The sequence below is a fragment of the Ranitomeya variabilis genome, chromosome 4 (assembly GCF_051348905.1).
Source record: "Ranitomeya variabilis isolate aRanVar5 chromosome 4, aRanVar5.hap1, whole genome shotgun sequence".
Classification (NCBI taxonomy): domain Eukaryota; kingdom Metazoa; phylum Chordata; class Amphibia; order Anura; family Dendrobatidae; genus Ranitomeya; species Ranitomeya variabilis.
The window spans coordinates 23,543,208-23,558,819 of record NC_135235.1 but is presented as its reverse complement, the minus strand read 5'-3'; the positions used below and the strand labels follow the sequence as shown (position 1 = coordinate 23,558,819).

Sequence of the window (15,612 nt, the reverse complement as noted above, 5' to 3'; positions counted from 1 at the left end):
TTGGAGTATTTGCAGATGTTATTTTGACCAAAACTGTATCTTCTTAGATTTACATTACATGCATCCAGTGAGAAATGTTTACTTATGTGATGAACTGACCAGATGAAGTTGTATTGCAAGTTAACTTTTATGGTTTGGTGCAAAGTTTGTGATTGTTAAGGTATAGTAGAAACCGGGTCTTTGAAGTTGATAAGCAAAACTTTAATTCCTCTGTTTTTTCTCACAAGTGTCAGATACTGACTCCACAGCCCCACTAGAAATGAGTCCTGCTGAGCAATATACAAGCACTATGAAATCAGGTCTCAATGTTTTGTTGATTTGTACATATTTATTGTGCTAAATCTAATCAAATCTGAAGATTAATTACTGCTGATAGTTTCCTGAATCCAGGACAAATGGTTGCAGACTTTCGTGTAGACACCAAGGTGCCCTGTTAACGGACAGCCATTATTCCATGATACTATTCCTTGGAGTTCTCCATCACAAACCATAGGACCACCAGTGACATCCTGTAAGAAATACGCAGAGAATTTTAGGTTATGTGTTTTTCTCTCTAATTTTTACATATTTGATATGGACACATTTAATGGGGTTGTCAAGCGCCATCCTTAGGATAGGTAAAAAATACCGCGTCTGAAACCAGGCATCCCACCAATCAGTTGTTACCAGCTCCAGCACCGGCTGGAGGAACATAGTGTGCGAAGTTGGATCAGCACAACTCTGTACACTTTATAGCGGCCAATTTTGTATCCCACAACTCAGCCCCCTATTCAACTTAATAGAAAAGGTTATCAATATCAGATGTGCGGGGTCTGACACCCAGAAGCTCCCACTGATCAGCTGTTACTTGGTTTCATGGCCGTTGGAAGTACACAGTGCATGGAGCCAAAATACTGTGGATCTGCAGTCTCTGTTTTGATCTTTCCCAGGTATGGCAGCTATGATCACATTTACTTTGTCCTGTGGACCGCTTTGAGCCTTTCCAATGCATTGGATGGTTAACAAACTTCTGCTTCAGGGTGAGGTTTGCCCGAGGATGCACCATTTTGCAGGACTGCCCAGCAAAATCAGCCAAGTATGCATGTAGAGGAACAAGGAGCTGCTGCTAACAGCTTATGTGCATGGAAGCATTACAGGTCCAAGACGTAGAGACAAAGGCGTAGCTAAGGCTTCAGCTCAGGGGGTGGGAGAAATATCTGACTGGTCCCCTAACCCCTGACTACAAACAAGGTGGTGCACCCTAATAGTGGGTATTGAGGAGCCTTAGCAGATGACCACGCAGTAAATGAAAAAAAAGTCAATCCACGACTCATGTGCAGAGATTACAACAAAGACACATTTCATGTCTCACATTTCCAGCCCCGTCCCCATCTATCCCCAACCTGCAAAAACTCCTTATCCTGCTGATACCCCAATGTATGTGTCCCTATTACTGCACCTACTGTGTAGCACAAAAGCAGTGCTCCTCTTACTGCCTCACATAATGATGCCACCACTGTGCTCCTTACATAGTAAAATGCCTCCTTTGTGACATCACAGTAGCCCCCACACTCTTAATGGTACTCATATTAGCTCCCATACCTTATAATGGTCCCAGCATTAGCTCCAACGCTGTATAATGACCCCCATATTAGTTCCAGTGCTGTATAATGACCCCCATATTAGCCCCCATACTGTACAATGGCCCTGGCATTACCTCCCTCGCTGTATAAAGACCTCCGCTTTAGTTCCCAGGCTGTATAATGGCCCCCTGCATGAGCTTCCATGCTGTGTAATAATGACCCCTGTATTAGCTCCCATACTGTATAATGGCTCCCACATTACCTCCCCCACTGTATAATGACCCCCTTATTAGTTCCCAGGCTGTATAATGGCCCCCTGCATGAGCTTCCATGCTGTATAATAATGATCCCTGTATTAGCTCCCATGCTGTATAATGGCCCCTACATTACCTCCCACAGTGTATAATGACCCCAATATTAGTTCCCACACCTTTAATTCTGGTTTCTGTCTGTCCCTTTCTGTGGGCTGCTACTTGTACAGCTTGTATAGATGCCGGCATATGGGTAACCCTAAAAGGAACACTCTTGTCTGGACAAGACCCCAAAGAGGGGACTGGAAAGAGAGAAGAAATAAAAAGTAAGAGGGGAAGGTAGGATATTATGGAGCGCCCCCACTGCCGCAGGGCCGAGGGGTACCCGGCACCGGGCCTCAGAGTCTCTGTTCTGGGGGGTTGTCACGGCGGCTAAGCCCAGTCCGTGGCCCTGCCTGTCAGGGGGACGTCCGGTAAAAGAGTGGTGAATGATGGTGAAGTTGTGAAGTGCCGGTCGCAATAAATAACGAGGACACCAGGTTGCAGTCTCTTTACCTCTTTACTGAAGGTTTTAGAATCCTCAGTCCAGAGCGCTGTCAACAGGGCTGTTTGAGACCGGCCGGTCCAAAGGCACATCAGAAGTTCTCTTTACAGGTGGGAATCAGTGTCTACCTTCTAGCGCTGTGTGTTGTAGTCCTTCCCTGCTGAGCTCCCGGGATAGTCCTCACAACTGATTCTGTCTGTCTCTGATGTTCGTTCTCTCCGTCCCCCAGGTGATATGGTAGGACGCACCCGTATGACGGGGTAGGCCTGGAGTTATTCTGGGACTCTAGAGTCGCCCCTCTCCCACAGCTGCCTCCGTTGTCTGCTTAGGTGATTTGTGTGAGACAGCCAACCTATAATTGGCTGTCCGGTCGTGGTTTGCAGTAGTACTTAGAGTCTCTTACTTGCTCGGCGTTCCGGCCACCGACTGTTTGCGCCTCAGAAGGATGTTGCCTCGGTCTAACAGCACGACTCCTTCTGGTCCTAATGCCTCTTTTCTGTATTACCGTTGTTCACTGGTTAGTTCTGCTCTTAGGAGTCTGCCAGGATCCCATCCCTGACAGGTCCTCTCACTAGCTCTTCCCAGTTACTTCTCTCTCTGTCTTCCTGTCCAACCCCCAGTTTTACCAGAGTGTGAGGAGTGGCCTACTAGATAGAACCACCCCTCCTGGTGGCCGGAGTGTGAAGTGTAGTGCGAGTGTTACCTGATCAGAGAAACTCCTTTAGTGCAATCAGACGTAACATCACTCCCCTTAGTGGCAGAGCGACATCACTGCAACGACCAGGACTCTGGGGCACTGCAATTACACATGTAAAGAATAAAGTGCACCCCATTGGTACGTCTTCTCCTCTCTTTTTCCTGTCTCCCCCTTTGGGGATCTTGTCCAGGTGGAGTATAAGTTCAGGGGCCTTACACGCTTATGTGATTTTCTATACGCAACCATTGGCTGATTCTATTTTCCTCTATCCCCTGGCTCTTTATCATATAATATTCTTCCTCAACTTTGTGGTAATATATTTCTTTAACTATAACTGGGTTTTATGTTTGTCACCTTAGAAATACTGATATGAGATGATACAGACACTGCACTGACAGGACCTTGACCCCGGGTACAGCACTGTTATGGACCTGGTGGTTAGGAGCACCCGGAATGACCTGATGAGTAAACTAGAAATCGGGACAAGCTCTGGGGAGTGGGAACTCTGCTGACCGCAAACCCTACTCCTATCACACACAATAGAAATAGACGTGGAGCGTACCTAACTCTCCCTAGACGCCTCTTCACAGCCTAAGAGCTAGCTACCCCTAAAGATAGAAATAGAAGCCTAACCTTGCCTCAGAGAAATTCCCCAAAGGAAAAGGCAGCCCCCCACATATATTGACTGTGAGTCAAGAGGAAAGTCACAAACTCACAAACACAGGAATGAAACAGATTTTAGCAAAGGAGGCCAGACTTCACTAAATAGTCAGAGAATAGAAAAGGGAACTATGCGGTCAGCACAAAAAACTACAAAAACCACGCAGAGTATCCAAAAAAGCCCCCACACCGACTCACGGTGTGGAGGTGCAACTCTGCACCCCCAGAGCTTCCAGCTAGCAAGGGTGTCATGATTCCCAATGGCAGGGACACTGGCAAAAATGGACTAGCTCTAGGAAGATGGTATCTCAGGTAACCGCGATGCTGAACCTAACACGCAAATAAAAGTTGCCAGGGGGTGTGCCTATGTTTTATCCCTAGACACCTCGCGCCAGCCGGAGATCTAGCTGCCCCTAGAAGAGGAATACACAGACCTGGCTTGCCTCCAGGGAAACCCCAAAAGTTATAGTAGCCCCCCACATATAATAACGGTTAGGCAAGAGGAAAACACAAACGCAGTATGAATATAGATTCAGCAAAGTGAGGCCCTCTGACTAGATAGATGAAAATACAAAAGAGGACTTCGCGGTTACCTCAAAACCCTAAGGAGCCATCCTGAAACTACCTTGACTCCGTTATCAACTCATGACACCGGAGTAGTAATTTCAGATCACTAGAGCTTCCAGCAGCACGAGAAATACAAATGCATGCTGGACAAAACAAACACAAAAATGCCAAAAAATTCAACTTAGCTGAATTGCAGACTTGGAGCAGGTAGCAAGCAACAGAGGTGCTCTGGTAACATTGATTGCCGGCGCTAGAGTGACAGAGAAGCCAGACTAAATAGGAAACTCCCAATTTCCTGATGAAAACAGGTGCACTGGAAACACAAGACAAAAGTCAACCAGTACCACCAGTAGCCACCAGAGGGAGCCCAAAAACAGAATTCACAACAGTACCCCCCCCTTAAGGAGGGGGCACCGAACCCTCATGAGAACCACCAGGGCGATCTGGATGCGCCCTATGAAAGGCGCGAACCAAATCAGAGGCATGAACATCAGAGGCAGTCACCCAAGAATTATCCTCCTGACCGTATCCCTTCCACTTAACCAGATATTGAAGTCTCCGTCTGGAAATGCGAGAGTCCAAAATCTTCTCCACAACATACTCCAATTCACCCTCCACCAGCACAGGAGCAGGAGGCTCAACAGAAGGAACAACCGGTACCTCGTACCTCCGCAACAACGACCTATGGAAGACATTATGAATGGTGAAAGATGCTGGAAGGTCCAAACGAAAAGATACAGGATTAAGAATCTCCAAAATCTTATAAGGACCTATGAACCGAGGTTTGAACTTAGGAGAAGAGACCTTCATAGGGACAAAACGAGAAGACAACCACACCAAGTCTCCAACATGGAGACGATGACCCACACGACGACGACGATTAGCAAACTGCTGAGTCTTCTCCTGAGACAACTTCAAATTGTCCACCACATGACTCCAAATCCGGTGCAGTCTATCCACCACAGAATCCACTCTAGGACAATCCGAAGATTCCACCTGACCAGATGAAAAACGAGGGTGAAACCCAGAATTGCAAAAGAAAGCAGAAACCAGAGTAGCAGAACTGGCCCGATTATTGAGGGCAAACTCTGCCAACGGCAAAAAGGTGACCCAATCATCCTGATCAGCAGACACAAAACACCTCAAATAAGTCTCCAAAGTCTGATTAGTTTGCTCCATCTGGCCATTAGTCTGAGGATGGAACGCAGATGAAAAAGACAAATCAATGCCCATCCTGGCACAGAACGCTCGCCAGAACCTAGACACAAATTGAGATCCTCTATCAGACAGGATGTTTTCCGGGATACCATGTAAGCGAACCACATTCTGAAAAAACAAAGGAACCAACTCCGATGAAGAAGGCAATTTGGGCAAGGGTACCAAATGAACCATCTTAGAAAAACGGTCACACACCACCCAAATGACGGACATTTTCTGAGAAACCGGGAGATCCAAGATAAAGTCCATAGAGATGTGCGTCCACGGCCTCTTCGGAATAGGCAGGGACAACAACAATCCACTAGCCCGAGAACAGCAAGGCTTGGCCCGAGCGCAAACATCACAAGACTGTACAAAGGTACGCACATCCCGAGACAGGGAAGGCCACCAGAAGGACCTGGCCACCAAATCTCTGGTACCAAAAACTCCAGGGTGGCCCGCCAACACAGAAGAATGAACCTCTGAGATGACTCTACTGGTCCACTCATCTGGAACAATCTCCCAGACGGACAACGATCAGGCCTATCAGTCTGAAACTCCTGCAAAGCACGTCGCAAGTCTGGGGAGACAGCAGACACAATCACTCCATCCTTAAGGATACCCGTAGGCTCCGAATCACCAGAGGAGTCAGGCTCAAAACTCCTAGAAAGAGCATCTGCCTTCACATTTTTTGAGCCCGGCAAGTATGAAACCACAAAATTAAACCGAGAGAAAAACAATGACCAGCGCGCCTGTCTAGGATTCAGACGCCTGGCAGACTCAAGGTAAATCAGATTCTTGTGATCAGTCAAGACCACCACCTGATGTCTAGCACCCTCAAGCCAATGACGCCACTCCTCAAATGCCCACTTCATAGCCAAGAGCTCCCGATTACCGACATCATAATTTCGCTCGGTGGGCGAAAATTTTCGAGAGAAGAATGCACATGGTCTCATCACTGAGCAATCGGGACTTTTCTGCGACAAAACCGCCCCCGCTCCAATCTCGGAAGCATCAACCTCAACCTGAAAAGGGAGCGAAACATCAGGCTGGCGCAACACAGGGGCAGAAGAAAAGCGGCGCTTAAGCTCCCGAAAGGCCTCCACAGCCGCAGAGGACCAATTGGCAACATCAGCACCCTTCTTAGTCAAATCAGTCAGAGGTTTAGCAACACTTGAAAACCCAGTTATAAATCGATGATAGAAATTAGCAAAGCCCAAGAACTTCTGAAGACTCTTCAGGGAAGTAGGCTGCGTCCAATCACAAATAGCCCGAACCTTGACAGGATCCATCTCAACAGAAGAAGGGGAAAAAATATACCCCAAAAAGGAGATCTTCTGAACCCCAAAGATACACTTTGAACCCTTTACAAACAGAGAATTGGACCGCAAAACCTGAAAAACCTTCCTAACCTGTTGAACATGCGACTCCCAGTCATCAGAAAAAATCAAAATATCATCCAAATACACAATCATAAATTTATCCAGGTATTTACGGAAAATATCGTGCATAAAGGACTGAAAGACTGAAGGAGCATTAGAAAGACCAAAAGGCATTACCAAATACTCAAAATGGCCCTCGGGCGTATTAAATGCAGTTTTCCACTCATCTCCCTGCTTAATCCGCACCAAATTATACGCACCCCGAAGATCAACCTTAGAGAACCACTTTGCCCCTTTAATACGAGCAAATAAATCAGTCAATAGTGGCAATGGATACTGGTATTTGACTGTAATCTTATTCAACAGGCGATAATCAATACAGGGCCTCAGGGAGCCATCTTTTTTACCCACGAAAAAAAAACCTGCTCCTAAAGGGGAAGAGGATGGACGGATATGTCCCTTTTCCAAGGACTCCTTAATATACTCTCGCATAGCAGCATGCTCAGGCACAGATAGATTGAACAAACGACCCTTGGGAAACTTGCTGCCCGGAATCAAGTCTATAGCACAATCGCAATCCCTGTGAGGGGGGAGAGAACTAAGTTTAGGCTCCTCAAACACATCACAATAATCAGACAAAAATGCCGGAATTTCAGAGGGAGTAGATGAAGCAATGGAAACCAAAGGTACTTCCCCATGAGCCCCCTGACATCCCCAACTTAACACAGACATTGTTTTCCAGTCAAGGACTGGATTATGAGTTTGCAACCATGGCAATCCAAGCACTAAGACATCATGCAAGTTATGCAACACAAGGAAGCGAATCACCTCCCGATGGTCAGGAGTCATACACATAGTCACTTGTGTCCAGAATTGTCGTTTATTCCTAGCCAAAGGTGTGGAGTCGATACCCTTCAGAGGAATAGGAACTTCCAAAGGCTCTAGGCTAAACCCACAACGTCTGGCAAAGGACCAATCCATAAGACTCAAGGAAGCGCCAGAATCCACATAGGCATCCACAGTAATAGTTGATAATGAACAGATCAAAGTTACAGACAAAATAAACTTAGACTGTAAGGTGCCAATTGCAAAAGACTTATCAACCTTTTTTGTGCGTTTAGAGCATGCTGATATAACATGAGCAGAATCACCACAGTAGAAGCACAACCCATTTTTACGCCTATAATTCTGCCATTCACTTCTGGACAGAATTCTATCACATTGCATAATCTCCGGTGCCTGCTCAGAAGACACCGCCAAATGGTGCACAGGTTTGCGCTCCCGTAAACGCCGATCAATCTGAATAGCCATAGTCATGGATTCATTCAGACCTGTGGGCGTAGGAAACCCCACCATGACATCTTTAACGGCGTCAGAGAGACCTTCTCTGAAATTCACCGCCAGGGCGCACTCATTCCACTGAGTAAGCACCGACCATTTTCGAAATTTTTGACAATATATTTCAGCTTCATCATGCCTTGAGAGAGGGCTATCAAGGCCTTTTCAGCCAGAATCTCCAAATTAGGTTCCTCATAGAGCAACCCCAGTGCCAGAAAAAACGCATCCACATTGAGCAGCGCAGGATCCCCTGGTGCCAATGCAAATGCCCAATTCTGGGGGTCACCCCGCAACAAGGAAATAACAATTCTAACCTGCTGAGCGGGGTCTCCAGCGGAGCGAGATCTCAGAGAAAGATACAATTTACAATTGTGCTTAAAATTCAGAAAACGAGATCTATCTCCAGAAAAGAACTCAGGTATAGGGATCTTGGGTTCAGACATAGGAGCATGTATAACATAGTCTTGGATATTTTGAACCTTAGAGGCAAGAGTATTAAGATTTGAAGCTAAACTCTGGATATCCATTTCTCAACAGCAGAGATCTGAGCCATTCAGGGGTTAAGAGGAGAAAAAAAAAACAAAACAGCAGATGGCAATTATGGCTAGACAGAACTTCTGAGTAAAAAAAAAAAAAAAGTGTCAGAAACTTCTTTTTTTCTCTCCTTCTTTAGCCAATACCTTTAATACATTATGGCCGGCAATACTGTCATGATTCCCAATGGCAGGGACACGGGCAAAAATGGACTAGCTCTAGGAAGATGGTATCTCAGGTAACCGTGATGCTGAACCTAACACGCAAATAAAAGTAGCCAGGGGGTGTGCCTATGTTTTATCCCTAGACACCTCGCGCCAGCCGGAGATCTAGCTGCCCCTAGAAGAGGAATACACAGACCTTTAAACCCCAAAAGTTATAGTAGCCCCCCACATATAATAACGGTTAGGCAAGAGGAAAACACAAACGCAGTATGAATATAGATTCAGCAAAGTGAGGCCCTCTGACTAGATAGATGAAAATACAAAAGAGGACTTCGCGGTTACCTCAAAACCCTAAGGAGCCATCCTGAAACTACCTTGACTCCGTTATCAACTCATGACACCGGAGTAGTAATTTCAGATCACTAGAGCTTCCAGCAGCACGAGAAATACAAATGCATGCTGGACAAAACAAACACAAAAATGCCAAAAAATTCAACTTAGCTGAATTGCAGACTTGGAGCAGGTAGCAAGCAACAGAGGTGCTCTGGTAACATTGATTGCCGGCGCTAGAGTGACAGAGAAGCCAGACTAAATAGGAAACTCCCAATTTCCTGATGAAAACAGGTGCACTGGAAACACAAGACAAAAGTCAACCAGTACCACCAGTAGCCACCAGAGGGAGCCCAAAAACAGAATTCACAACACAAGGGAATATCATGATAGCAAGCTGGACTAGAATTTAGCAGTACTAAGAAATATATTCAGGAAGCAGTAACAACAAATGAACTAGCAAGGACTTAGCTTCTGCCGGAGTAGACAGGTCCTCAGAGAAGTCCAAGAGAGATCTGAACCAATACTGAGACATTGACAGCTGGCATGAAGTAACGATCTGAGTGGAGTTAAATAGGGAAGCAAGCATAGCAATAAACGAGGGCAGCTGAGAAAGCCAACCTCAGTGACCAGCAGTTCTGCTCAAAGCCACCAGAGGGAGTCCAAGAGCAGAACTAACCACAGTACCATTCATGACCACAGGAGGGAGTCTGAGAATGGAATTCACAACACAGCACTGCATCACATGGGGTATACATGGAGGGGAAGAGAGAGACATGACTAACAGTGCACATTACTGACCAGTCATGTCAGTCCCTCTATCTGAGGCACCATGAGATTTGTGGCAGCTGCTTTCCAGTCTTTTACAGATCAGGTGATGAGCAGGCGATTTGCATTGACGGAGACACCAATCTATATAAAAGTTCAAGCAGCCACCATAAATCGACTGTGCCTCAGATAGCAAGACCCCAAATACAAGAAAGGAATCCAGCAGGGACTTGTCAGGAGGTGAGCATCGTTCTGCCACCGCCTCACTACACAATCACCTCCGGTTGGGTGCGGGCTGCCACCGTTTAGAGATCCTCAATGGGAGATAGGAATTTTCTTCTCGATGATTTTGTAGATTCATTTGTGCTTTTCTCTATCATATGAAATATTATACTGGAATATTTTTCTAAAATCTCTGGAAGAATTGGAGACCGGGCGGTGCCATAGAAAGTACCGGCAGCTTATCGGTACAAAACCAAATAGAATCAATGTAGCTTTGCCAAGTGCTAACGTTCTCACTTTTGGAGATAATATAAAAACTGACTTGCTCATTACCAGGCAGGAATCAAAAACATCTTCCATTAATCCTCCACAGATCATATTGTTAGCGAGTTGTCTGGGAAAGGCATTTTGACATTCCATGTCAGTCAAGATGGGAGCTCTTATACACTGCAGGAGATTTGGGGAGGTAACTAGACAAGAGAAGACAACGTATAAGTTATGGATATTAGCAACATTGCGGACTTTTATTTTCTATATAGTTGAAAGGGGGAATAACAACCTATCGACATACAAGGTTTATAACATTACAGCTTGATAGCTCATTATATTGTGGAGTAACCTTACTAACATAGGACTCCCTTGACTTTTGGAGTCAAATTTTGTCCACCAGTGTGTGTTAATGTTTTCAAAACCATATTGTGGCATTCAACACTAGAAATGAGTGAATATGTTTGAAAACTGGTCGCTGAATCAGAATTTGCCATATTGGTGCCATATTGGTACCCAATTTGTGCCAAATTTATTTTTGCCGATCATTTCCAAACATATTCACTCATTTTTATTTCCATTGACTCCAAAGGCGTTCGGCGAATATTGCAAATACAATAATCGCTGGGAATCATAATCAGAACCAAAAATTTATAAATTCACTCATCTCTATGCATCACTCATAGAGTCTGAGTGTAAAAAAAGTATATGTCTAATGTATTCATTTTCATAAAACACCATTGAATGTAATATAACCTAGAACACTTTGTTTTTGCAAATACTGATAAAAACTGGACAGAAGAAGATTGTGACTGCGACCATGACTAGAGGGGGATCCACCAACACCAGTGCCTACTCCTGCTGAATATGAGTCGTCCAAGGATGCATATTCAGCTGAAGTGTATTGCAGAGCAGAGACCCTTGACAGACTAGACATTATACCAGCAAGGGGCCCAGGATGGGGGTTATTATACGAGATAGAATATTATCAGATGGGGACAATATACAAGAATGGGACCTATGATGGAGGACATTATACCGGGATGAGGAACATTGCTACAGGAAGGGCCATTATTACTGGAGGTGAGTCAGGATGGGGACATTATACCAGGAAGGGGCCCATGAGAGGAGACATTATATAAAAAAGGGACATTACACTTGGAACGGGCCCAGGACAGGGGATATTATAACAGGAAGGGTACTAGAATGTGAGACCACGAAGAAGACCAGAACTGGGTAAATTATTACAAAAAGAGGCCAGAACTGGAGACCCTATTACACGAATGTCTTTAAAGAAACTAGAACACAACAAAGGCCTTTAAATCTGACCAACATGGAGGTGGGGGCCCAGGTCCAAATTTTGCACTGGGGTCCATAGGACTCTAGTTACTCCAATGTCTGTGAGGTTAACATAACCTAATAGATCTACTTAGCATGTATGTCGGAAAGAATTTTGCTCTTCAACTTGTGTAATCTCCACTAGTAAAAATAATATAATAGTGATAATAATTAATTATAAGAAACCTTAATGATAAGAAACTTGATCACGATGGATGAGGCCAAGCTTATATAGCTTACATCTGAGTCCCAGAGTCCCTTAGAATTGCCACATTACTATTTATTCGCTAAATTACATACATCACAAATTTTTCAGCAAGCCTACCATTGGTGCCATGGCTTTGTGCCTAAAAGACTAAACATCGGTCCGTACAAAGGTCATACCATACTATAACCAAACAAAAAAAGAGCACATGGTGAAAAGAAGAAGAAAAATCTTCTTTGGTTATTGAAGACCATACCCATTTCTGCTCCTGGATTTTTTCCCATACCGGCGATTAAGCACTGATTACCAGCCACATGACAATAAGTGGCCAAAGACCATACAATATTGTAGCCAAATATAGAACACGTTGTGAAAAGAGAATCCAACATCCTTGGGTTATAGGAGACCATACCTACCTCCGCTGATGGGTGTGTTTCTCCAACCGGAGATTAAGCACTCGGTACCGACCGCACTACATTCAGTGGGCAGAGAGATATTTTGGATGCTAGGGTTTAATAAAGCCTTCTGATTAAGTTTAATCAACATGATATCATTATCCAGCAGAAAGGGGTTGTATCTTGGATGAGGAATAATCTTTTTAGCAGAAATAATCTGTTCCGTCTCTTCCAGAACGTCAATGTTGTGTTTTCCGAGTCTGACCATGATGACTCTATAAGTGAGAAGAGTTGGTAAGTTTAGTGTCATGAATGGAAATTGTGTGAAGGACTGCATATAATGTCCTATAACTTACGGCTTGTAGCAGTGAGCAGCAGTGACCACCCATTGGTCACTAATCAGGGACCCTTCACAGAAGTTGTAGCGGACACCGTAATCGAGGGAGACTTGATAAGGGACAGAATTAACGGCACAGGTATTGCCTTCTGCGATCTTGTCATCGTTATTGAAGGGGAAAGCCGCTGTATGTGGATGAAACATTGCTATAATACACTGCAAACTATTATGTCAATACTAGAGAAAAATGAATTGATTTTATGCAAATTGAATAAGTTTATAATTTTTATCGATCCGCTGAAGACGGTGAAGTGAAACAATTTGCTTGACAGAAAGCGTTTATAATGGCTTCTGCTACATTGCAGAATTTTGCATCAGCCAGAGAAGCATCATGTGACCTTGGCTGTGGCTGGGTGGGCTTTGCCATATTGACTTTCAGACATCACATGGTATAGGACAGCCAATCAGGAACGACTATCCTAGCCTGTATAAAAGCAGAGGCAGGAAATGCAGTAACCGTTTGTGGTCAATCTGGAGAGTAAGAGTGAGAGGATGAAAAATGTATAAAACACTGAATAAATGTTACTGATAGTGTGTGGCAGCACTGCAGGGAGCAACATTAATGTGTGAGGAACAGGATGTTGGTCACCACCAATTACCATTAATTCAGTCATAAATAATGAGGTCACTTTGCCATAAATAAGCCTGTGTTAATGATAAAGAGCTTGAAAGGGATTTAATATAGCCCACAGAGACCCAAGAGTGTTACAAATGTCTCTTCAGTGTGATTAGAGGTTTTAGAGTACTTTTGATTCAAGGTGGTTTTGGTGGAAAATTTGGTAAGGCTGGCAAATTCAATTTTTAAAATACTTGTTCTAAGAACTACTAATTATTTCTATGAATCCTCCAATCTTCACTGCCTAGATTGATGACCAAGAGCTGAAGTGACCTAACATTCCATGTTACCCTCTGAGAAAGGTTCTCAGCTCTCATGAAAGTGATGTCCTCTCTCTTTTCATGTCCCATAATGACCATACAGGCTATCTCAATGCTTTATACCACTAAAAGACGATAAGTGATCAGAAGTTTTTTTCATTTAATGGCCAACATGGTACATGATGTAGGACTAATGACCAAGTTTCTGCAAATTTAATTTGAGGATTCCAAGTTCTTAGAATAAAGACTATACAAAACCCTGCACAGGCTGCAACGTACATCATAACTAGTGATGAGCGAGTATACTCGTTGCTCAGGTTTTTCCGAGCATGCTCGTGTGGTTTCCGAATATTTTGGGAGTGATCGGAGATTTAGTTTTTCTCATAGCCGCAGCCCCATGATTTGCAACTGCTAGACAGCCTGAATACAGGTGGGGGTTGCCTGTTTGTTAGGGAATTCCCACATGTATTCAGCCTGTCTAGCAGTAGCAAATCATGCAGCTGATGCGCCGAAAAGTAAATCTCCGAGCATGCCCAAAATACTCAGAAACCACCCGAGCATGCTCGGGAAAACCTGAGCAACAAGTATACTCGCTCATCATTAATCATAACCATTACGTGGCCACACATAGACACATAAAGCATTAGCTTCTCCTGACACAATATTGCAAAATCAGATTTTTTTAATTTTTTTTGTTAAGTTGGTCACCTTGTTTCACTCATCTGGGGCAATGTTGAGCCACGAAAGAAGGTAAGAAACCAACCAACCATAAATAAGTGCCATACACATTTCTAACTTTCTAAAATGCAGTGAAAGATCCAAACATCATTGGTCTCCTGTGCCATTGCTCTTCCATACTTCATCATAGTGCATCCCACTTATGCCTCAAGACCATCAGTGATCGTGAGCTATGGTAGAAAATTCATCAGTCTGTTACACACAAGATGACAGACAGCAGGAAGCTTCAGAGTCTTTTTAGGACTATGATGCCTCCAATTCATTGGACTCGTGTACATCTGATTATGCTACACATTGGGTACATCTGCCCCGAGCAAAATGCTCGGTCTTCATCTTGAGTGGTTGAATTAAAGACATTTCATGAAGATCAGAGAGTTGCAATGGATCCATAAATTAGAACTAATTAATTATCCAACTGTGAACTACCTTAAACCCAACATTGGTGTCGTGTGGTGTGGTTGGGTTTTTGGAGTTCCTCTGGCTTGACCAGCTCTTATATATAATGTATGATGAAGATGGCTTCTGAATTTTCCAAAGACTATGGCCATTATTAGTATTGACATCTAATACATGGAGAAGATTTTTTAAAATAATCTAAGCGATGACATTTTTTTAAAATTTTTGGTATTCGAGGCTTAAAGATTCGATATAGTCCTTCTAAATAATAACTTACAGGAGAAAAGGGTGAATGTCTCTACTCACCGGAAAATCCTAGGACTGAGAGGAAAAGAAGACACTTCATGATGACCAAGGGAGGACATCTGAGGAGCACAGATGGCTTTTAGAACTCACTACCATATCTTATGGTAATCTTTGATCTCAAATCTTGAAAAATATTCAAGAAAATTTAGCAGAAGGTTAGACTTGGCTTTGACTATAAGGGATAATAAATTATTCCATTGTTTCACCTTTTTCTATTTTCGATGTTTTGACAGTTTTTTGGACTTAGCTGTCTTACATATCAAAGATTGTGAAAGTTGTCATGTAGCCACCAACGATTATTTGCAAGAACATAATTTCTACTAATGAAATAGATAAGATTTTGTGTTATGGCTGTGAATTCATCTTTTTGGTCTTTTCCTCTTACAATGGTTCCCCCTTTGGAAAATACTTATTTCTTAGTAGTGTCCATTGACAATAATCTGTTAATAAGGGGTCCTCCAACTGCAACTCCCAGAGA

The 15,612-nt window shown here is 43.8% G+C and overlaps 1 protein-coding gene across 1 annotated transcript; it reads right to left on the bottom strand.

Moving 5' to 3' along the window:
• Positions 1-327: 327 nt before the first annotated feature.
• Positions 328-15,174, bottom strand: LOC143769510 (trypsin-like). The gene is made up of 5 exons (XM_077258136.1): positions 15,135-15,174; positions 12,778-12,943; positions 12,443-12,696; positions 10,550-10,686; positions 328-509 (listed from the first exon to the last, which is right to left on the bottom strand). Exons 1-5 carry the CDS (start codon positions 15,172-15,174, stop codon positions 360-362), a joined length of 747 nt encoding a protein of 248 aa, XP_077114251.1. The 3' UTR covers positions 328-359.
• Between the last annotated feature and the right edge of the window lie 438 nt (positions 15,175-15,612).